Genomic DNA, 22,525 nt, shown 5'->3' with positions numbered 1-22,525 from the left:
TTCAGACTTTGGTCGCCCCCAGCATCCTGGTTCCACCTCCGGAACCCCCTGCCCTGCTAGTGTAGGTGGGGGTACCTCCGGCACCAGCTGTGTCCCCAGGACAGCTGCAGCCTGGGGATGGAAGGGGGCTCCCAAATGCATTCTCTCTGGTCACTTCCTCCCCAGCTGGGATTGGGGCTATCTGGAAGGCCAAAACCCCATCCCGGGAGAAGCGGAGGGCACAGCCGCCTCTCCATTTCCGATGCTGGGAAATGCTTCCCACCCATTCCACCCCACCCCTGGACAGCTGCCCCCTTTCAGGCTCAGGGTTGGTGGGGGCAGGGTAAGGCCAAGCTGAGAAACATTGTGGTCTTGATCATCCTCCAAGGTCCTGACCCCGCGCCCCCTGCAAAGAAGATTCTGCCTCCTCCCCAAAGGTCCATGCATCCTCCCTACAAAAGTTTCTGACCCCCCTCAGAAGGTCCCCCTCCCCTCTTACAGACTCCCAAAAGAAACTCTGGATCCCAAAGGGGGCAGGAGAGGAGGAGGGGCGGCAGGTCGCGAGGGCCGGGGACTCAAGCTATCTTCAGACTTGGAGCCTCCGAGAAGGGTCATGACCTCCGGGACCCCATCCCACCCCCGCCCCCTCCTTCCTTCCTCCCCCGTCGCGCGGCCCCTTTAAGCCTAGAGCCGGCCGGTCCTCAGTGGCTGTACGCCGGCAAGTGTGTGTGTGAGTGCGCGGGGAGGGGGCGGGCGCAGTGTCTCCATGGCGACGCGGCGGTGACGTCGCCGGCCGGGGGGCGTGGGCGTCCCGGCCCCGGAGTGCGATATTAACCCGGGAGGCGGCGGCGGGGAGGGGAGAGGCTCTGAGAGGCGAGGCCGGGTGAAGCGGCGAGGGCGGCCCGACGGGCGCGGGACGGGACGGGGCAGCGCGGGCGCCGGGAGCTGCGGCCCGGAGTCGGGGCGCCTCGCCCCGGGCCCCCCAGCATGAAGACCCCGGCGGACACAGGTGGGGGCAGGGGCAGCACGTGTGGGGGAGACTTGTTGCCCCGGGAAACCAGGCAGAGAAACTTTGGGGGGGCAGAAGCGTTCTGGGGGAGCCCGAGTGATCCCCAGTTCCGGGGGACCCCCAAGCACTCGAGACCTGTTGCTTCTCGCGGCGCGAGCGGGGGTGCTGCATGGGACCCCCAATTTCTGGCTCTGGGCGGAGTGGTGTGGGTGCCGCGAGTCTTGGTCCTCTCCCTGCCTGGACCCCGAAAGCTGGGCTCTCCCCCACTCCCCGGATCACGGGGGTGGCGGGGTCCCTCCCCGCCGCTCTGTCACGTTGCACTCTGGGGGCCGGGACGTGTGCGGGGCGTGGGGGGGGGGGCCTGTCCACGGGGCCCGCTATTCCCGGTTCCGCGCTGCGCGGTCCGGCCCGTGACCTTCACCGCGGCGTGTGCCCCGCACCGGCTTAGAGGGGGATACGGGATGGCTTCTGGGAGGAGGACGTGAGTGGGGAGCCTGGGACTCGGGGTCCGGGCTGCACCGCCCCTCCCCCGCCCGTCTCCGCCGGCTCCTCGCTCCCCCGCCCGCGCCGAGTCGCAAAGTTCCAAAGCGCAGCCCGAACGTTCGAAAAAGGAACTTTTTGTTTCCGACCTTAGAACGCGCGGCTTTAAGGTGGCTCTGGGGAGACCTGGGTACCCTCCTCCCGCGCCGCCGGGGGCCGGGGGTTGAGGAGGGTGGGGAAGGTTGGGGGGACGCAGAGGCTTCCCCCTCGCCCCCCCCCCCCATCCAGCTCTTTTCTTTCAACTGCCCGTCTTTTTCCTTCTCCTCTCTTCCCCGCCAACTTGCTCCTCCTTAAGGGGCCGAGGTTCCCCTCCCCCCCCTCGGTCGGCGGGCGGGGGGCAGCGGGATTAACCCCCCTCCCACTCGGACTTTCCCCCCTCCCCTCCCCCGCCGCCCCCGGGCTCGCGCGGGCTGGACTTTGCGCCCGAGCGCGCTGGGGGGAGGGGTCCCAGCCGCCCCCTGCCCGTCTACCCCGTCGGAATCCGGCCCGGGGCGGGGACGGGGGAGGGGGAAGGGGGCCGGGCGCCGCTGTTCAAACTTGTTTCCTTCCCCCGGCGGCTGCCGCGACTAGGGCTCCGATGTGCGGGTGTGTGCCCCGACCGGCCCACCCACCCCGCCCTCCCGCTCGGCGGGTGGGGGCGGCTCTTAAAGGGCTCGGAGCGGAGCTCCAGCGCCTTGGGATTGGGGCCGAGGAGGGGGGCTGGGGGTGGGGCAGGGGTGCGGAGTGCTGTAGGGTCAGTCACGTGCGAGCCACATACTCTCCGGCTCCCACAGGCTCCTGGGCCGCCGGGCCTTGGGGGCAGCAGGAGCCTCCCCTCGCCCGAGGAGGGGGCCGAAGCGCCCAGACAACCCCGCCTCATTTTCCCTCCCTGCTATAGGCCTTCGTCTGGTGGGACCGGCTGGGCCGCTCCCCCAACCCTGTCTTGGGGCCGAGCTGTGTGTGGGTTCCCCGGCTGAGGGAAGGGGCGGGTGCCTGGAATGGCCTCCCGATCGGTCCATCGGTGCGCTGGTCCGTCTGTCTCCTGGCCGGCCACTGTGCGCCCCTCCATCCGATCCTCCATCCCGGCCCCTGTCTCCTTTGCCGCGGCTGTTTCCCACTTCCTGTTTTCTTCCCGGCTCTGGCGCCACCGAGGGCTGCCTGGAGTGGGGGAGGTGGTGAGGCCCCCCAGGAGGCCAGCATGTTCTTCCTCTACCGCCACTCCTCCCTTCCGACCCCCGTAGTCCCTTAAAAAAAGTTTGGGCAGTCATGTGAATTTGGGGGCTGCCCAGGAGTTTTGCCCCCCCAGGCTTCCATAGTCTGTCTGGGAGAATCCCTACCCTGCCTCTGTGGGACCCAGGTGTGTCTTCTGGGACCCCGCCATCCCAGCTCTTCCTGTCTGTCTGCTGCCACCTCTCCACCCTGTCTCGCAATGTTCTGAGCCCCTCTTTCAGTGTCAGCTGCACTCTCCCTGCCTCACTCTCTCTCCATGCTCCAGAGGTCCTGCACCCCCAGGCTTTCTTGGTGCAGGCCCGATGGTTCCGTTTTAAGCACGTGGACCCATGCACAACACACGCTCACACACACTCCCCTTGCCCGTGCCTGGCTCCTGGCTCTAAGGCCTGGGGAACAGAGCCCCATTGAGACACCCTGACGTCACCCCCCCTTCCTTCTCCCCCCAAAGCCAGGAACAGGCCCTCAAGTATGCCATGTCCGATGAGGAAAGGGAAAGCCAGCATCGGGTGGGCCTGAGAGTGGGGAGGGTCCCTGCCAGGAGTGGGGGCCAGATAGGAGGGGGGTTGCTCAGGGACCAGGCTTAACACCGGGGCCTGGGACAGCCCCAGAATGCAGCTCCGGGCCTTTCCAGAGCCCCCCACCTCCCTTCCCAGTTCCCTTTGTGTTGTATGTAGTCTCTCTCACTCCTTCTCTTCTGCAAAGTTTATTTTTAGCCTCCTGCTCCCCCGCTCCCAGGACTGTCGCTGCACACACGTTGCTTGGTTACCGGGACAAGGAGGCTGGGGCGGGTGGGCTGGGAAGGGTGGCTTTAATTTTGGGGGGAGGGTGGAAGTGAGTACACCCCCCAACCCCAGACTCACGTCTCAGGGACTTCGCCCCCCTCCTGGGTGTGAGAGCCAGATTGGGGTGTAGGTGGGAGGAGCATGGAGCTTGGTGCCCTGAGGGGGGCCTGGAGCTTTTTGGCGGGGATTGGAGGGTACATGGAGCTGGTGGTTTGGTCATTTGGGTTCCCAAGGGCCTCTGGGCCTTGAACAAGACCCTGAGATCTGGGTTCTTTAGCAGGGTGAGGATATTGGGGTGAACACTTGGATTCCCAAGAGAAGGATGGGGCTGTGGATGCTGGGGTCCACCAAAGGCGTTGTCAGGGGCTGTCACTTCTGAATGGAGCAGGGGCTGCTGATGCAGGACTCTCGCTCTGTGACCAGCTGGAGGTCATATCCCTGGATCCCTGAGGGGCTGGTTTGAGGCTGGGATTTCTGAATGGGGCAGGGACTAGGTGGGGAATGCTGGCTATCCCGGTCTCCTCGAGGCCTGGGGTCATGGAGCTGGGTCCCTGTGGGTGGGTCAGTTCTGGATTTAGAGGGGGTGGTCCCTGTGAGAGAAGGAACTGCTGATCCACTGTGTCCCCAAGGGGAAGGATCCCCTGCTGGATTCCAGGCTGGGGTGGAGTCTTTGGGGCTGCCTCGGCTATGCCCCAGGCTTGGTTGGTACCTGCTTGAGCTGAGGCTTGAGCCAGGGCCAGGGGAGGGAGGCTGACCCGTGCAGCCTGAGTGAGACTGTGACCCCACCCATCTTGAGCTGTCCACCTTGGCCTTCTCCCTTTAGTGGCATCAGGGCCCCTGCCCTGCCTCCCCCTCCTTCTCTTCCTCCCTTTCCCTCCTCCCACCCCTCCATTACCGGCTGCCTAGTGCTGAATTATTGATGGCCCCTGATTACCCGGGGGTTTGGGAAATGACAACAACCGCAGCCCCCCCATTTCTCCCCCCTAGGCTGCCCACCTCCTCCAGGGACCCGCCAGCCCACCACCAACCTCTACCCAAGGTTAATGCTGGGGGTGGGTAGGCAGGTGGGCAGGGAAGAAGCTGTGGATGGGAAGGCAGAAATGGGAACAGGCTGCAGCCGTGCCTGTTCAATCTCCAGGCCTGGGCTGGGGCCCTCCAGCCAGGTCAGGCCCACATGCCTGGGTCTGGGGAGGGTAGTGCAGCCCAGAGGGTCCAGGGCTTAGGGGGGGGCCTCTCTCAGACAGTCTGGGTTTCACTCTCCAGGGAAGACAGAAGCCTCTGTGTGTGCAAGCGCTGACCTCATCGTCAACCAGCCACCCCACCCCTCCTGGTCCTTTTAAGAAAAAAAAAAATCCTCCTCTCGGGTCCCGGGGTGGGAGCAAGGGCTCTGGTGGGTCTTGGGAGGGAGACAGTGTGTGTTCCTAGGAAGGGGCTAGAGGAGCTGGGGGGTGGGTATGGCTGGCCCTGAATGGGAGTGGGGGGGTTCTGGGGGGGCTCGCCCCAACCCGTCTGGCCACGTGTGCCCCTTCCTGCCCCTCCCCCACTGGCAGCCCTGCCTGCCCGCCGGCCTGGCTTGGTGCCTGGCCCCCTGGCACTGGCCCCGGGACCCGCCGCCGACGGTTTCCTGTTTCTCCCGGTGTCGCTGGAGCAGGCTCCAGCTTCCCCTCCCCCCAGCTCCTGTCTAGCCCCCTCACACACACACAGACACACACTGTCTCCATCTAACCAGGTCCTGACTTGGCTGAGGGAAGAAGGATTTCCCCACGTTGAGGGTAGGGTAGGAAGTGGACCCTGGGATGGGACCCGGAGCCCCGGACTTGGCATCCTGACTCGCCGCCACTCCCCTGCTCCTGTCCCCAGGGTTTGCCTTCCCAGATTGGGCCTACAAGCCGGAGTCCTCCCCTGGCTCGAGGCAGATCCAGCTGTGGCACTTTATCCTGGAGCTGCTGCGGAAGGAAGAATACCAGGGTGTCATCGCCTGGCAGGGGGACTACGGGGAATTCGTCATCAAGGACCCCGATGAAGTGGCTCGGCTCTGGGGTGTCCGCAAGTGCAAGCCCCAGATGAATTATGACAAGCTGAGCCGGGCCCTGCGGTGAGGAGGGCAGAGGCCCCTGGGCAGATGTGGGCAGCCCCCACTGGTTCGAGAGCCCTTGACCCATGGCAGTAGTCTTTGGGTTTGATTCCTGGCTCTGCCAAATCATAGCTATGTGACTTTGGGCAAGTCCTAACCCTTCTCTGCCCATGTGTCACACAGAGGTGTCCTGAAGAGAGAATACAGTCATGGGTGTGGCCTCTTGTCTGGCCCTAGACCTGAGGGGAGGGCTGGTCCCCACCCTCTGGGCACTTGATTTCTTTCATGTGGTCCATGTTTCACAGTCACTCTTTGTGAGCAGCACCTAACGTGTCAAGGTATGGGGTCTAGCCGTGGGTCCTGTGTGACTGACCACCCAATGATGTTTCTACACCCACAGCTATTACTACAACAAACGCATTCTCCACAAGACCAAGGGGAAACGGTTCACCTACAAGTTCAACTTCAATAAACTGGTGCTGGTTAATTACCCTTTCATCGATGTGGGGTTGGCTGGTGAGTACCGGGGCTGGTGGGCATGACTTTGGAGGGGGGAGAGGGTCTGGTCAGTTTGTATTCCAGGGTAGGCCAGTGACCGTGACACCATGTCTGCCCTTTCTTGCCAGGGGGTGCGGTGCCCCAGAGTGCCCCGCCAGTGCCATCGGGTGGCAGCCACTTCCGCTTCCCTCCCTCAACGCCCTCCGAGGTGCTGTCCCCCACCGAGGACCCCCGATCGCCACCGGCCTGTTCTTCGTCCTCATCCTCCCTCTTCTCGGCTGTGGTGGCCCGACGCCTGGGCCGAGGCTCTGTCAGTGACTGTAGTGATGGCACATCAGAGCTGGAGGAGCCACTGGGAGAGGACCCCCGGGCCCGACCACCAGGCCCTCCGGAGCTGGGTGCCTTCCGTGGGCCCCCACTGGCCCGCCTGCCCCATGACCCTGGCGTCTTCCGTGTCTACCCCCGGCCTCGGGGTGGCCCTGAACCCCTCAGCCCCTTCCCTGTGTCTCCTCTAGCCGGGCCTGGCTCCCTGCTACCCCCTCAGCTCTCACCAGCTCTGCCCATGACGCCCACCCATCTGGCCTACACTCCCTCGCCCACGCTGAGCCCTATGTACCCCAGTGGCGGCGGGGGCCCCAGCGGCTCAGGGGGAGGCTCCCACTTCTCCTTCAGCCCTGAGGACATGAAACGGTACCTGCAGGCCCACACCCAAAGCGTCTACAACTACCACCTCAGCCCCCGCGCCTTCCTGCACTACCCTGGGCTGGTGGTGCCCCAGCCCCAGCGCCCTGACAAGTGCCCGCTGCCACCCATGGCACCTGAGACCCCACCAGTCCCTTCCTCGGCCTCGTCTTCCTCTTCCTGTTCTTCCTCCCCATTCAAGTTTAAGCTCCAGCCACCTCCGCTGGGACGGCGGCAGCGGGCAGCTGGGGAGAAGGCTCCGGCAGGCGCTGACAAGAGCAGTGGCATTGGCATTGGCGGTGGTGGCAGTGCAGGCGGGCTGCCTGAGGGGGCGGGGGCACTGGCCCCACCACCACCGCCGCCACAGATCAAGGTGGAGCCTATCTCAGAAGGCGAGTCAGAGGAGGTAGAGGTGACTGACATCAGTGATGAGGATGAGGAAGATGGGGAGGTGTTCAAGACGCCTCGTGCCCCACCTGCGCCCCCCAAGCCTGAGCCCGGCGAGGCACCCGGGGCAGCCCAGTGCATGCCTCTCAAGCTGCGCTTTAAACGGCGCTGGAGTGAAGACTGTCGCCTGGAGGGGGGTGGGGGCCCTACTGGGGCACTTGAGGATGAGGGCGAGGACAAGAAGGTGCGTGGGGAGGGGCCCGGGGAGGCCGGGGGGCCCCTCACCCCGAGGCGGGTGAGCTCCGACCTCCAGCACGCTACAGCCCAGCTCTCTCTGGAGCATCGAGATTCCTGAGGGCTGTGGGCAGGGGACCCCCGTTCCCCCCACCCCCATGCTTCTTTTGCTGCCTTAACCCCCCATGTCCCGGAGGTGAGGGCAGCTCTCTAGTCTCTTCCCTGCCTCCTCCCTTTCCCCTCCCTGTGTTTTGTACAAAACTTTTAATTTTTTTTTTTAATGGTGAGGGTGGGTGGGTACCCAGGGCTGGGGGCTGTCCCCTGTCTCTGTGGGTTTCTAAGCTCCGGGCAAAGTGGTGGTGGGGGGAGGGAGGGGGGCATTAAGGGGGCCACCTCCATTCTGGGGAATTTATATTTGAACTGAGGCTCGGGCCTCAATGCCCAGGAACTTTTTTATTACAATCGCTTAGGAAGTAAAGCCTTGTCTCCCTCCCTGTTCTCTGCCTCCTGTACCTCTCCCTCTCCACCCCCGGCCACCCTCAGCCCCAATTCTGCCTTCCCTGCCCCTCCAGGGGCCACGAGTGCCTGGGTTTCTCATACCCCACAGGGTTGCAGCAGGGGAGGGAGGGACATTTTATGATGAACCAAAAATTCCATGTCGGGTGGGGGGGGGGGTGGGGGGCGGAAGAGGTTGAGGGGTGCCGCCCATGGCCACAAATCTCTACAAGTGCCTGCTATCCCTCTCCCACTGCCCACCCGAGCACTGGTCCAACCCCTTCACCCCCAGCTGCTCCTAAGACTAGCCCATAGGCGGGGGGGTGGGGGGGGTGGGAAGGGGGTGCCCTGAAACCAAACTGGAAGCTCCCTCTGCCTCCTAGCTGGGGCCCCTGGGGTGGGGGTCTGTGGTCAAGCCTTATTCTGTATTGGGGATGGAGGGTGGGTGGGGAGGGAAGTTGGGGGGCTGCTGGAGAATGTATTCAAAACAATAAAACTTTGGACCTTTGGATGCGGTCATCTGTCCTGGGTGTTGGGTGCAGCCACTGCAGGGCCACAATCTTTGCTTGATTCTGAAGGACGGGCCCTGGCTGGCCCCTCAGTGGGTCTATGGCCAGAGAGCTTAACCCCATCAGAATGGGGCACATCCAAGCATGGGAAATAGTCTCTGGCTCTCGGGAGCCTATAGCCCACGGGGCCTGATGAGTAAGGTCTCAGGCGTACTCTTGCCTCTGACTGCTCCCCTATTCCCTGCGGATCTGCTTGTCCCTGGAAGCACTTTTGACTCTTCACCACCATGTCATTGTCCTTGCTCTTCTGATCGCCTGCAGTGCCTTTCCTCTCTGGCCGTGTGAATTCCCCAGGCTCTGCTGAAGCTCTGGAGCTCCTTTTGCACCACCTGTGGTGTCCTGCCACACATCACTCTCCTTAGGACCTTCTGAGTTAATCTGGGAGTCCTTTGGCAACAGGCCTGCAGTGTCTCTTGAAATGTAGACTTTGCAAGGTGCCTTTGTGGTCTTCCCGTCAAACCATGGGAACACCATCTGCCAGCAAGTTGAGAAGGGACTGGCTTAATCTCAGTTGCTATTGATTGACCTACTGTGTGCCAAGTACCCAGTACCTAGTTAGGAACTGCAGTGCTCTCCGACATCCAGCAACCAAGGCCCTAAGCCCAGCCAGGACTTTAAATGAGGTTTGTTCTTGAAGCCCACGTTCTTTCAACAACAACTAAAAACCAGGATGGTTGGATCTAGACCAGGGTCTGAAGATCATAGGATCTGAGAGGTGAGCTCATAAAACTGGAAGCCTAGGTTGGAGAGTTCAAATCAGGGATGAAAGAATCAGAAGGAGGAATCCAGGGTTGAAGTGCCCTTACAGACAGCCCAAGCCCTTCAGTGCAGGTGAGGAGCCTGAGGTCCACAGAGGGGAAGGAGTTTCCCCAAGGTCACACAGATGCTAAGAGATAGAGTAGGAATTGAGGGCTTAGGGCTTGTCAAACTGGCTTCACCATGAAACCCCACCCTGTGCAACTCAGGGGGAAAGAACTGGCAACGCCTATCCACTCTTGTTTCATCTTCACTTCATGCCAGCCCAGGGTGGGTGGTCCCAGATGATGTCGGTTGGCAGGGAAGAGAGGATCCAGGGCTGGGGTACTGGCAGGAAACCGGGGCTCCCGAGGCAGCCTGTGGGCAACTGCTCCCTCTCCTGGGTGATGTAAGTCACTCCCTGGGGTGGGGGCCACTGGGCTATTTCTGGAAGTTGGGATGAGGCATGTCTCCTGGCAACACAGATGCAGCTGGGTTGGTGGCAATGTGATGGAGAAGGGGATGTCATCACTGGGTGGAGAGGGGAGGACCCAGACTAGTCTCAGCCCCTGATTCTAGTGCCTTCAAAGCTTCTCTAACCAGGTCTAACATGGATTCAAAAGTGCTCAGCTCCAGAACTGCTCTCCAGGCCAGACCACAGCCCAAACAGACTTGTTGCCCCAAATTCTGGCTGAGTGGGATGTCACAGGTGGCATCTGGTCTTGAAAACTCCAGCGGCAGCTCATCTAATCTTTAATGACGCAGCTAAATCTATTCACAGTTCCTGCAAGACCATACCCTTGCTCCCTTCCACATCCTCCAGGATATCTGAGTCCAAGTAGAAAGCCCTTTATAGATCTCATGACACTTCACCAATTAATTCATCGCATCAGAGGCCTTCTTCATACCCATAACCCCCAGCACTCTTACACACCCCCAAAGCTCCTTCCTGATACTTCTCAACCATTCCTCACCCCTTCAGGTCCCTCAGACATCCCCTCAGTCACCAGTATTTTCTCACAGTCTCCCACAGACCATAAAACACCCCAAGTCCCTGACTTCTCCACTAGTCCCCAGTAAGATCCCTTCACCTCTCCACAGACTCCCTTGAGCATCTTCAGACACCCAGAGAGCCCTCTTAGAGACTTACAACCCACCTAGCACCCCTCAACAAACGTTCTCAGCCCCCACAAATCCTGGTAAGATTCTCTCAGACGGTCGCCCTCAGACTTCCGCGGATCCCAGTCCCCTAGTGGCAGTTGCCCACGCGTGGCCCACTGCGCATGTCCCACGGGTTCTGGTCGTTAAGTAACCGCAGCTATCCCGCTCCGCTGCGCTTGTGGGCCTTCTTGGTCCAGTGTAGGATTCCCCAGGCTTTGAGGCTTGTCTCAGATTTTTGCTTTTCGACTCCAAGCTGCCATTAGAGGGCAGCAGGCACTGTGTGGCTGAGAAACTACAATTCCCAGAAAACCCGCTCCTGGCTTTGCGTCATGCGACCACATTCATTGCGAAGGGAGCGGAAGTGTGTCCGCGCTTTGCCTTCTGGTTAATGTAGTCCGAAAAGGCTTTAGTTTTGCCATCTGTCCCGCCCCAGGAGTCTGCGTCCGCTGGGAATTGCAGTCAGGAACGGAACGAGTGGGCGAGACTTTCTTCAGGCTTCTCAGAAAGGGCAGAAAGTTAGTATGAACACATGGATTAAATTAAGTATGAACACGGATTAAAGTCTAGAGACTCCAATGCCCGTCTTTCCACTAGGCAGAAGAGGCTGAAGGTGATTTTATTCCAGTTCCAAGTATTTCCGGGACACACACACACACACACACATATGTACACACAGGAACTCGGTTTCCCAGCACCCTTTGGGGCTACTGTCCTTCCGGATATTAATTGATAAATGGGGTGACTTAATGCATGCACAAAATCCGAGGCTATTCCTAGCAGCCGGTTTCCTTGTTTTGGTCTCTCCAGGATCCTGTAATTAGGAAGCGAGAGGACGCAAAAAACTGAATGGGAGTTCAAGACAAATTCTACTTTTATCTCTTTTAATACTCGGCTAACTCTCCTGGTGCAACCCACATTGCTAGAAACAGCTAGACTGTATCCGAAAACGGTATTGTTCTGAGAAACCGCCGGAAACTCTTTCCCAAATCGTTCGCGGAGGGTTTTCTTTCCGATTTGTGGAAACTTGGAACTTGAAGCGAGTGTTTGGACTTCATTTTCCAGTAGCCCGTGACCGACTTCGGTTCTTTCTTGTGATCTGGGGGGCGGGGAAGGAGGCGTTGAAACACTCTTCAGTCTCCTCAGGGGACTGCTGTCTTTTACTTTTCGCTCACGCTCTCCCAAAGGTACCCATTGGACTCCACTTCCCAGCAAGCCTCTGAAGTCTCGCATCACAAAGGGTCAGAATTCGGTCTGGACTATTCTCCAGCGTGCTTCGAGCTCAAAGTAGATCCCTCCCCTTCAGTCAATGGGGAGGCTGCCTTGAACTCCATTTCCCAGAAGACACAAAAGCTCGCTGTAGCAACTGCTCTGAAGCCGTGGTGTTGACTACATTTCCCGGCAGGGACTGCGGCCTAGTGCACGAGGGAGGAGGAGCGCTATACCTACTCCATTTCCTAGCCTATCTCCGGAACTGCAGTATCCACTTGGGGCTAAGGGATCACATGGGACTCCATTTCCCGGCGTGCTCTGGGAGTCGCTTTACACCTGCAATGCGGTGAGGGCGTGGCGACGACTCCATTTCCCGGCTTGCCCCGCGGCCCGATATGTGCGGGTCCACCGGCGCAGACTCAATTTCCCAGAGTGCACCTGGGGCCGGTCGGCATACACAGCCAATAGACTAAGCGAGCGACAGGACTCCGTTTCCCGGCGTGCATCAGACGTACATAGCTGGCTGACGGCGTGGCTGCGACTACGTTTCTGAGGCATACTTAGGGACTCACGGTTGCCGCAATGGAGTGAATGTGCGACTGTGATTCTGCTTCCCAAAGTGCTTCAGGGTCCGCTGTGGGCACAATTGGTCGACTTATTGTTTAGGACTCTATTTCCCGACGTGCAGCGCGACGCATCCTCCCCGCGATTTACTCTGAAGCTTTGGCGGACTCCATTTCCCGGCGTGCCTCGCGGCGCTCCGTACGGGCAGAGGGCGGTGACCGCGGCGCTGAGGGCAGGCGGACTGCATCTCCCGGCGTGCCCCGCGGCGGGCGCTGGGCCGGAGCCGGAGCCCGAGCGGCGCGGCCTGGAAGAGGCCGGAGCCCGGGGGAGGCGGCGGCGGCGGCGGCTTGGGCAGCCCGGGCAGCCCGAGCCCCACGACCTGGGCCAGCGCTCGGCGCCATGAGCGGCGGCGCGCCTTCGGGGGGCGGCCCTGGGGGCTCGGGCCGGGCGCGAACCAGTTCGTTCGCGGAACCAGGCGGCGGAGGCGGCGGCGGCGGCGGCGGCCCCGGAGGCTCGGCCTCCGGCCCGGGCGGCAGCGGCGGCGGGAAGGCGTCAGTCGGAGCCATGGGTGGGGGCGTGGGGGCCTCGAGCTCCGGAGGTGGCCCCAGCGGCAGCGGCGGAGGAGGCAGCGGCGGCCCCGGCGCGGGCACCAGCTTCCCGCCGCCCGGAGTGAAGCTGGGCCGTGAGTACTAGCGGCGCCCGTGAGGGGTGGAGATCAGGATTCTGAAGCCCCTCAAACGTCGATTAGATTCTTCCATATGCCCAGATAGGAGCTAGGGGTCACTGTGCCTCCCAAAACTGGGATGTGAGCTCTCCCCATCCCAGAGAAAGGGATTTGGGGAGTTACCATCACTTGGAGTTTAGAATTAGAATTATTAACTCTAAAAGAAGTAGGGATCACAGGTTCCTCTTCTTCTAATACCGAGGTCTTGGGTCCTTAAGTCTTAAAAACAGGGATCTGACATTGCCATCCATCAGAGAACAGGATCAGGGGTCATCGTTGCTTGCAAATGTGGCTCAAGGGTTATTGTTCCCAAAGAGAACAAGAATAAGATCACCATCACCAGCAGCCAAAAAGGGGGATCTGAATTTGCTTTTCTGTAGAGAATGGGGACTTGGGGTTACTGTGTCCCCGAAGAACAGGGCCAGGGCTGTCCAAACTTGCTACCTGGGTCATCTTCTCTTTTAAAACACAAGGCCTAGTATCATTACCATCCAGGATATGTAGAACTGTACCCCCAATGGTGGAAATTAATGGTTGCTGCTTCTTAGAGATAAGGACAGATTGGGAGTCAGCATACCCTTCAAACCAAGTCCATAGTCACTGTTCTTTAAAAAATATGGCTTGGTGGGTCTTTTTTCACAAAAATGGAGTTGGGGTTGGGGAGGGTCACAGTTCCCTGTAGACCGGAAATCTGAGGTTATATATCTCTTTCATTATTCTGAGGTATGGTATCATTGGCTCTGGAAAAATAGTTATGTAGGATTATCTCTCTCCAAAAGAAGGTGTCACTGGCTCCTCAAAATGGATTTGATTCATCAGTGACTCCTTTGGGGAACCTTTCATCAGTTCTCTGAAGAAAAGGGGTCACCATCCCCTAAGAATGCCACCAAAGTTCGCTGTCATTCAGAAAATGGAATTGGGAATTCTAGCTTTCCTTCAAAGGACTGAGACTGGGATAGCCTACTGTTAATAGAGGTCAAGTTCACCATACTCACAATTGGCTTGCCCATTAGGGACCACCCACATATAGGAAGGGGTCTGGTCTCTGGACCACACAGATGAGGAGGCCAGGTCAGTGCCTTTTCTAACCCCAGAGTATTTGGGTAAGGGTTAACGGTCCCCAAAAAGTCATCAGGGTATTAGCACTCATGCTAGGAGGAGTCATTCATTTCTGTCACCTAAAACCAGTGGTGAGGTTACCAGTTCCACCAGGGGAGGACTTAGAGGTCACTATCCCCAGAGATGTGAGGAACATTAGTGCTTTCCTAATGTAGAAGTACCTCAGGGTTTCCCGCTTTTTAAGTGGAGGAGGCTAGGTCAGGCTTTGCCCAGTCAGGAGGGACCAGAGGGGAGTAAGGTGAGTGGATGGATTCAACATCTGGGCATGTCATTGTCTCCTCAAACCAACAGGGACCAGTGGTTTGCTGCTTACTAGGAGTGGGAATTAGGTGTGACGAACCTTGAAAGGCAAAAGGTGTACGTGTCAGTATCCTCTCATATGGGAGGAGGCAGGATTCTCCTGAAGGGAAGAGGGGAAGGGGGCTGGTCCTCAAAGACAAGGAAGGGACAGAGGCGCCCAGTGAGCTTTCTCAGAGATTCCCCTTCCTCCCACAGCCCCAGGATGGGGTGGTGGCCAGAGGGGAAAAGTCAATGGATCCCGTGTCCCCTTTGTTTCCCAGGTGACAGCGGGAAGGTGACCACAGTGGTAGCCACTCTAGGCCAAGGCCCAGACCGCTCCCAGGAGGTGGCTTACACAGACATCAAAGTGATTGGCAATGGCTCATTTGGGGTCGTGTACCAGGCACGGCTGGCAGAGACCAGGGAACTGGTGGCCATCAAGAAGGTTCTCCAGGACAAGAGGTTCAAGGTAGCTTGGGGGGAATGGGGACAAGGAGGTTTGACTGGGCCTGACTGGTGAGAGAGCCCCAGCAAGAGTGCTGGACTTGGGGTGCCACAGGGGATCTGAGCATGGGCCACAGGGGAGGGAGAAAGCGGAGAGTTGTGTGGAAGATGGGAATGTGGGTTCCAGGAGAGCCCAGAGTTGATGTTTATTGGTCTTCTGCTTTGTGTAAATGCTTGGTAGGCCGGTCTTGTTTAATTTACATAAAGATTCTTTGAGGGTATTTCCATTATAAGTTATTCCCATTATAAGTAAGCATGAGCTAGAAACTAAGACTCAGATAAGAGAATTGCCCGAAGTCAAGACTAGAATATGACGTCTGATTCCCCAGCCCTTCACCGCAACCACTAAGTTAGACTCCTGCCCAGGGGAGAAAGGAAGCTGATGGGGCTGATGAGTATGTTTGCAAGATTGAGCTCTGCCCAGGTACTTGGCAAGTGCGGGGTGAGATTCAGCCTGCCAGCGCTCAACAAACCATGTGCCTTAGTGTGGGGCTTTGTCCCTGGAGGAAGGGGTGCCCTATGAGCTAGTGGAGGCCCAGGAAACTAGAAGGAGATGGAGGAGGTGGAAGTTGTGGTATAATTGGTGTTTGAAGGACTGGCATTTTAGGTTAGTCTGGATGTAGCAGAACTGAGCCTACGCTGGGAGGGAACCAGGTCAGGGCCTGGGTCTTGGCAGTAAGTATTCTTGGGAAGGAGGGGCTCTGGGTGTTGGTCAGAATTTGATTCTGTTGAGTCCCAGAAGTGAGAGGGATCTGAGGGTGGGGAGTTCTGAGACCCCGGAGGGAAACAGAATAGGAGAGAATGCTGAGACCGGGCTTTCTGGGAAGAGGCTGAGGCTGGATCTCATCTTTTGGGAAGATGAGAATTGGAAGCCTGGAGTTTGGGACTCAGAATCCAAACCAGGGTTCAAGGGCCCAGATGCCTCTAGGGGAAGCAATAAGGAAGAGTGGGGACCCAGGTGAACTGGATGGCCACTACTTGTCTGTTGTCACTGTGCCTCATGTGGCCACATCATCTGATTTTTCAAGAGAAGCTGGAAAACTGGATTTGTGTGTGATGTCATTTGATTTTCAAATATCAGCAGTAAATCGAACATTTTTTAAAAGTGGGCTGAAGACAGCACATGTGTGGTTGAGGTTTAGCCTATAGACCTCTAGCCTTTCTCTGAGGGGACTGGGTTGGGCGTGAGGAATTGGGGGCTTCCCCAGAAGGGGGACCCAGGGAGTAGCTGCCTGACTCTGTTGGCAGGAATGGGGGAGAAGGGCTGTGGTGAGGGGTGCTAGGGAGAGGAGGCAGAGAGAATTGGTTGTTTTCTGAGGCTTTCTTCCTTTGCCTCCAAGAACCGAGAGCTGCAGATTATGCGTAAGCTGGACCACTGCAATATTGTGAGGCTGAGATACTTTTTCTACTCCAGTGGGGAGAAGGTGAGCTCTTGGGTGTAGGGGAGTCCTCTACCTTGACTCACCAGTTCCTCCCTGCCTTTCTCGTGATTGCCAGTCCTCCCCCATTATTCCCCACAAACCTTCCCTCCCCGCTTCCTCGCCTTTTTCTCCTTTGCTCTCTGCAGAAAGATGAGCTTTACCTAAATTTGGTGCTGGAATATGTGCCCGAGACGGTGTACCGGGTGGCCCGTCATTTCACCAAGGCCAAGTTGACCATCCCTATCATCTATGTCAAGGTGGGCAGGCAGGCAGGCTGCTGGGGCCCAAGCCCACAAAGCCAGGGGCTCCCGACCCTCCTGCCTTCTTCAGGTTCCCTCATCCTCCAAGTTTCCGTTGATCTTTGGGGGCCTCATGTTCCCTGCCCTTGTCCCCATACCCAAATGCAGGGCAGCCCTGCCTGAGGCCTGACTGAATCTCGGAGGTGGGCTAATGGGGGCTGGGGAGGCTTCAAGGTACCTGCTTGAGTCCACTGGGAGCCCAGTGGTGCTAGTAGTGTTGGTGGGCTTAGCTCAGAATCAGGGAGTGGGACTGAGACCGCAGATGAGGAGATATTGAGGTCAGTCTTGGCCTTCTGAGCCTTGGCAGAGAGGGGTGGAAAGGAGGCAGGAGTGGAGGAAGGTTAGTGTCCACAGAGCCAGGAAAGCACATATCTTCATCCACCATCTGTGCAGGTTCATTCTCCACTGCCTGGTGCTGTGCCCTGGGTGTTACTGTCCCTCAGGAGGTATTTGAATGAATGAATAAATGAGCCTAGGGATGGTGTGGAGAACAGAGGCTGGAGCAGCCTGCTGCATTGGGAGGAGGTGGGTGGGTGGGTTCAGGTTTGCTGGAGGTTGCTTGGGGCCCAGCTGCTCCTCCTACAGCTTTACGCACCCTAAGTCTAGGCGAGCCACAGGGCTCTACCAGTGGTTGGTGCTGTGGGACCTCATCTCTTGGGAGGGGGTTCTCTGGTTTGGTGAATCTGTCCTGTGGCTGCCTGTGTGCGGGGCCCAGCCCTGAGCAGCTGCAGAGGCCTAGCTGACTGAGACCTAGGCCTTGCTCCCAAAGCTCTCAGTTGAGCAGGGTAGACAGGTATCATCACAGAGAACTAGAAAACTACTAACACCTGCCATAGTAGGAGGAGCACAGGGAATTCAGGAAACAGGAGGCCCCAGCCCTGCCTGCTTTGGGAGTGAGCAGGATCAAGGAAGGCTTCTAGGAGGAGACCAGGTGCAGGGTGAGGAAGTGACATCTCTGGCCAAGGGCAGCGTGAACAGAGGAGGGGGCCCAGGAAGCAGCCCTGAGCAGTTATTACGTGCCAGGCACTGATCTAAGCCCTGGGGGATGTGGCAGTGATGAAAGCACAAAGATCCCTGCCCTCTTGGCACTTATATTCTAGTCAGCGGGAGGGAGAGTGACAGGAAAATCCAGCTGGAGGGGGCAGGGTGGTTTTGACTGGTGGGTGAAGGAGGCTGAGCCCTTTCTATAGCCAGTGGTTTTGGTGAGGGGGGAACTGAGTGCCTGGCTCCCCACCCTACTTTAAAACAGGCCTTCCTGAGGTCCCTGTCTTATTTATCAGGCTTTTGCTGAGGTGTGTGATCGAAGCAGTAGTTCTCAAACTGTGGACCAGCACCAGCACTGGGGGGCTTGTTGCAGATGCCCCATCCTGAACTTGCTGAATCAGAAACTCTGGGAGTAGGCCCAACAGTCCCTGTTTTAATAAGGCCACCATGTGGTTCTGGTGCATATTAAAGCTGGAGAACCAGGGGGCAGCAGAAGAGTTTTCAAGTCTGGGAGAGTGGGCCTGGAAGGGCTCTTCAGGCCAGAGGGTGGAGCAGTGGCGTGCTCTGGGGGAGAGCTGGGCTGGAGTTCTGCTGTCCCTGCCTGCCCCAGGTGTACATGTACCAGCTCTTCCGGAGCTTGGCCTACATCCACTCCCAAGGTGTGTGTCACCGTGACATCAAGCCTCAGAACCTGCTGGTGGACCCCGACACTGCTGTCCTCAAGCTCTGCGATTTTGGCAGGTAGGCCTGGCCTGGGGTTTGCGTGGTGGCTGAAGGGGCGAGGAGGGACCTGGACTCTTGCTTTGTGTTTACTCCTGCCCATCTCTTCTCACAGTGCAAAACAGTTGGTCCGGGGGGAGCCCAACGTGTCCTACATCTGTTCTCGCTACTACCGGGCCCCGGAGCTGATCTTCGGAGCCACTGATTACACCTCATCCATCGGTCAGACTTAGGGGAGGGTGGAGATAGGGAGTGGCAGTCATGGCAGTTTTTTAATTCTGTCTGTGTGTGTCTGCCAGGCTCAGTGATAAAAGCTTAACATCCGTTCTTTAATCCAGTCCTCACAAACTTAGGAGGGCCATGTTGTTGTACGCTGCCCGCAGTTGCACTGCTGGGACGGGGCAGGACTGGGCTTTGAAAGCTGACCTGCCTCCAGAGTCCATACCGGCTCTGGAACCTCCTAGTCAGCCCTCTTTTCTTAGCTGGGGTGGGGTGGGGAGGGCTGTGACAATGACCTTGGGGGAATCGAGGTAAGGCTGTGCCACCATGAGGGTGTGACCTGCTCACAGGGCCTCTCTGTCCTTCCCTGTTGGTAGGGATGACAGTGCCACCTTCCAGGCATGAGGAGAGAGTGTGGAAAGGTTTGAAAGAGAACACTCGTCAGCAGTTTGAGGAAAGTGTGTGGTCCCTAGGTGTGAACTTGTGCCTTGGGGGTCAAGTACAGACCAGGATGGGGTGAGACTACTAGGCTGCAGCTGTTCCCGTGGGCAGGCCAGAGGCTAGAAAGTGAGTAAGGCAGCCCAGGACTTAAGGCTTTGTGAACACAAGTGCCTGTTCTAGGCCTGTTGGTCTGCCCTCCAGGCTAGAGGCAGAGAAAGGGCTTGCTGGGGTCGCTGAGCAGAGAGAGGCAGTGAGGGCTGGAAACACAAAGATTGGAGAGTGCGGCACAGTCAGGCAGACCTGGAGGTTCAGTCAGGCTCCAGTGTTCCTAAACTGTGTATGACCTTGGCGCTTCCTCTCTGAGCCGAGAAAATGGGGCTCCTGGCACTTCTCAGGATGACCACGAGGAGTGGAAGTGTTGGTGAGGGAATGGGCATGGTAACCCTGCTCGCCTCACCCTGACCCTCCCCCATCCCCCTTCAGATGTGTGGTCAGCTGGCTGTGTACTGGCTGAGCTCCTCCTGGGCCAGCCCATCTTCCCTGGGGACAGTGGGGTAGACCAGCTGGTGGAGATCATCAAGGTGAGGGCAGGGCCAGGGTGGGCAGGGGTGGGGCTCAGGGAAGGGGCCTTGCCTCAGACCCCTCCCTTTCCCTACAGGTGCTGGGAACACCAACCCGGGAACAGATCCGAGAGATGAACCCCAACTACACGGAGTTCAAGTTCCCTCAGATTAAAGCTCACCCCTGGACAAAGGTGGGGCAGGGCTGGGGGCTCAGGCAGCATGGCTGAGGTCCTCACTGGAGGCCAGCTGGTCTGGGGACCTGGCTACAGAGTCATGGCTTGGGAGCGGGTCAGTAACTTTCATCAGATTTCAAAGTTTGTGGAATTTCTTATACTCTAAAAGTTCAGGATCCACAGTAAATTTAAAAGTCCCATTTTTATGGTGGGGAAACAGGCTCACAGCAGGGCTAAGTGATGACCTGGGTGGGCTGCTCACCTGATAGAGACTGACCCCCCTTCGAGGTGGTACCTCAGTTTCCTCATTTGGAAGGTGGGTTCATGGGAAGCTGGCAGTCGTATTTGCTGTGGGCACTGCGGCAGTGAGGTGCAGGAGTACGCCAGTGCCTGGGGCATCTTGCCCTCATGACCCTGTGCCCCCGCTTCCCCCCAGGTGTTTAAATCTCGAACGCCGCCTGAGGCCATCGCGCTCTGCTCTAGCCTGCTGGAGTACACACCGTCCTCGAGGCTCTCCCCGCTGGAAGCCTGTGCCCACAGCTTCTTTGATGAACTGCGATGTCCCGGAACCCAGCTCCCCAACAACCGCCCGCTACCCCCCCTCTTCAATTTCAGTCCTGGCGGTGAGGGCACAGCCTGGGATCTGGGGAGCTGGAGGGGCAGCCAAAGGTTGTGGAGAAGACCTTGGTGTTGAAGACAGGAGTGGGGAACTGAGGGTGGGTTACAAGGAAGGCCTGGGACTCAGGAGATGCCCCCTAATTCAGGGAGACCCAAACCTGATTCACACACTCTGCAATCCCCTGTGCAAGGCTCTTTCTAGTTTTTCATTTAAAGCATTCACTGGCTACATGTGTCTACAAACAACTGGCCTTGCCAAGAGCTGGGTCCCCATTTGGTGCCCCTTTCTAACGCCAACTGGGTCTCCAGATGCCCTGCCCCCTGATTGGGCATGTCCATTCCTGTTTCTAGAACTCTCCATCCAGCCATCTCTCAACGCCATTCTCATCCCTCCTCACTTGAGGTCCCCGGCGGGCACTGCCACACTCACTCCATCCTCACAAGGTAAGTTGGGGGCCATTTGCTGCAGGTCAAAGCAGCATGTCTCAGCCTAGGGGGTGGGCCTGTTCTCACAGCCCCTGAGTTTCCCGCAGGTATTTCAAAATTGTTGATCTTTTTTTTTTTTTGAGGAAGATTAGCCCTGAGCTAACTGCTGCCAATCCTCCTCTTTTTGCTGAGGAAGTCTGGCCCTGAGCTAACATCCTTGCCCATCTTCCTCTACTTTATATGTGGGACGCCTACCACAGCATGGCTTGCCAAGCAGTGCCATGTCCACACCCAGGATCCGAACCAGCGAACCACGAGCCGCTGAAGCGGAATGTGCGCACTTAACCACTGCACCACCAGGCCGGCCCCAAAATTGTTGATCTTTTGATAGTATAGAAAGCATATTTACAACATGTGAATGGCCTCCTTTGTAGGGCATTATTGCCTGTATTTGTGTTTAAATGCTAACTGGAAAACCAAAGACATATATGTTTGGTTTGCACAAACAAAACAAGAAGTTGTTGTCCACATTTAAAAACTGGGGCCATCTCATGTACAAATCAAGATTTCCTGTTTCTCTTGGGGAAGAAAATCAGACTGGGCAGCAGTGGGCCTGCCCTTCCTCAGGGCAGTCTTGTCAGCTGCAGCGGATTCCGGCTGCACCTTTTCTGTGGGGCCTGGCTCCCTGGTGTGAGTCACTCAGTGCCCAACTTGGTCCTTTGGCATTTGAGTCTGCAACCCCGGGACCTAAAGTGACAGCTTTCGATTTCTAATGTAGCATCTCATACTGACTTCCTGTTCTTGGGGGTGGGCGGGTCTAAAAGGCAAAAGCTAATAGTTTGCTCCATCCTCCGCCCTCAGCTTTAAATGAGGCTCAGACCACCTCCGACTGGCCGTCGACCGAAGCCACAGCTCCCCTCACTAACTCTTCCTGAGGGCCCCGCCAACTACCCTTCCATCTGGGAGCCCCAAGTGAGGCTGGGAAGGGGGGCCATAGCCCATCAAGCTCCTGCCCTGGCCGGCCCCGAGACTAGAGGGCAGAGGTAAATGAGTCCCTGTCCCCACCTCCAGTCCCTCCCTCACTAGCCTCACCCCTGTGGTGGGCTTTTTAAGAGGATTTTAACTGGTTGTGGGGAGGGAAGAGAAGGAAGGACAGGGGTTGGGGGCATAGGGACCTCCTAGCCTGTTGGCCCCCTCCACTCCCCCCAGGCCTCCACCTCCTCCAACCTCCCTCCCCTCCTGTGTCCCTTGTAAATAGAACCAGACCAGCCCATCTCCTCTTCCCTTTCCTGGCCCCCGGGTGTAAATAGATTGTTATAATTTTTTTCTTAAAGAAAACGTCGATTCGCACCGTCCAACCTGGCCCCTCCCCCTCCTACAGCAGTGTCCCCTCTCCTGTCCTCTGCCCCTAAGGTCTCCTCCCTCCTCTCCCCACCCTGGAGGGCTGGGGGAGTGGGGGAGCTCCTGATGTCTTAGTTTCCACAGTAAGGTTTGCCTGTGTACAGACCTCCGTTCAATAAATTATTGGCATGAAAACCTGCTTCCTGTCTGGCTACCTGTTTCCAGAGGTGAGGGAGGTGCCTGGGGGCCTGTCCTGGGATAGGAGTGGGCTGCATCTCAGGCAAGGGAACAGGGTAGAGTAAACCCAAGCTAGGCTGTCAGAGACCTGAGTCCCAGCCCTGGCTCAGGTGCCCAACCTTCCTGCGCCTCAGCTCTCCTCTGCACGTGCAGTGTAGCTACTGCAGAGGCCCGGGTGGAGCTTGTCCCCAGACCCAGCACAGATCATCTCCTCCTGCCTAGAGAGGGAGGCACTGTCATCCCCAGGTGATAAGTGAGAGAACTGGGGACCAGAGAGGTCAAGGCCACAGAGCAAATGGCAGAGTGAAGACTTGAACAAAGGGCTCTC

General features: G+C 58.1%; 3 protein-coding genes across 3 annotated transcripts in view; 2 read left to right on the top strand and 1 right to left on the bottom strand.

The window, feature by feature from the left end:
* The window catches only part of LOC124251347 (carcinoembryonic antigen-related cell adhesion molecule 1-like), a 1,036,279-nt gene that overhangs the window by 515,136 nt on the left and 498,618 nt on the right, over nucleotides 1-22,525 (bottom strand). The window lies entirely within an intron of this gene.
* On the top strand, nucleotides 834-8,335 carry ERF (ETS2 repressor factor). Its single transcript, XM_046684086.1, has 4 exons — nucleotides 834-988; nucleotides 5,383-5,617; nucleotides 5,997-6,112; nucleotides 6,223-8,335. Exons 1-4 carry the CDS (start codon nucleotides 967-969, stop codon nucleotides 7,515-7,517), a joined length of 1,668 nt encoding a protein of 555 aa, XP_046540042.1. The 5' UTR covers nucleotides 834-966; the 3' UTR covers nucleotides 7,518-8,335.
* On the top strand, nucleotides 12,407-22,159 carry GSK3A (glycogen synthase kinase 3 alpha). Its single transcript, XM_046684095.1, has 11 exons — nucleotides 12,407-12,811; nucleotides 14,533-14,720; nucleotides 16,096-16,179; nucleotides 16,323-16,433; nucleotides 18,070-18,200; nucleotides 18,295-18,401; nucleotides 19,323-19,420; nucleotides 19,498-19,593; nucleotides 20,012-20,198; nucleotides 20,545-20,637; nucleotides 21,481-22,159. The coding sequence occupies exons 1-11, from the start codon at nucleotides 12,529-12,531 to the stop codon at nucleotides 21,552-21,554; spliced, it is 1,452 nt and encodes a 483-aa protein (XP_046540051.1). The 5' UTR covers nucleotides 12,407-12,528; the 3' UTR covers nucleotides 21,555-22,159.

This window comes from Equus quagga, chromosome 13 (genome assembly GCF_021613505.1).
Source record: "Equus quagga isolate Etosha38 chromosome 13, UCLA_HA_Equagga_1.0, whole genome shotgun sequence".
In the NCBI taxonomy this organism is placed as follows: domain Eukaryota; kingdom Metazoa; phylum Chordata; class Mammalia; order Perissodactyla; family Equidae; genus Equus; species Equus quagga.
Note: the sequence above shows the minus strand (reverse complement) of the source record. Positions and strands in the feature narration are given on the sequence as shown.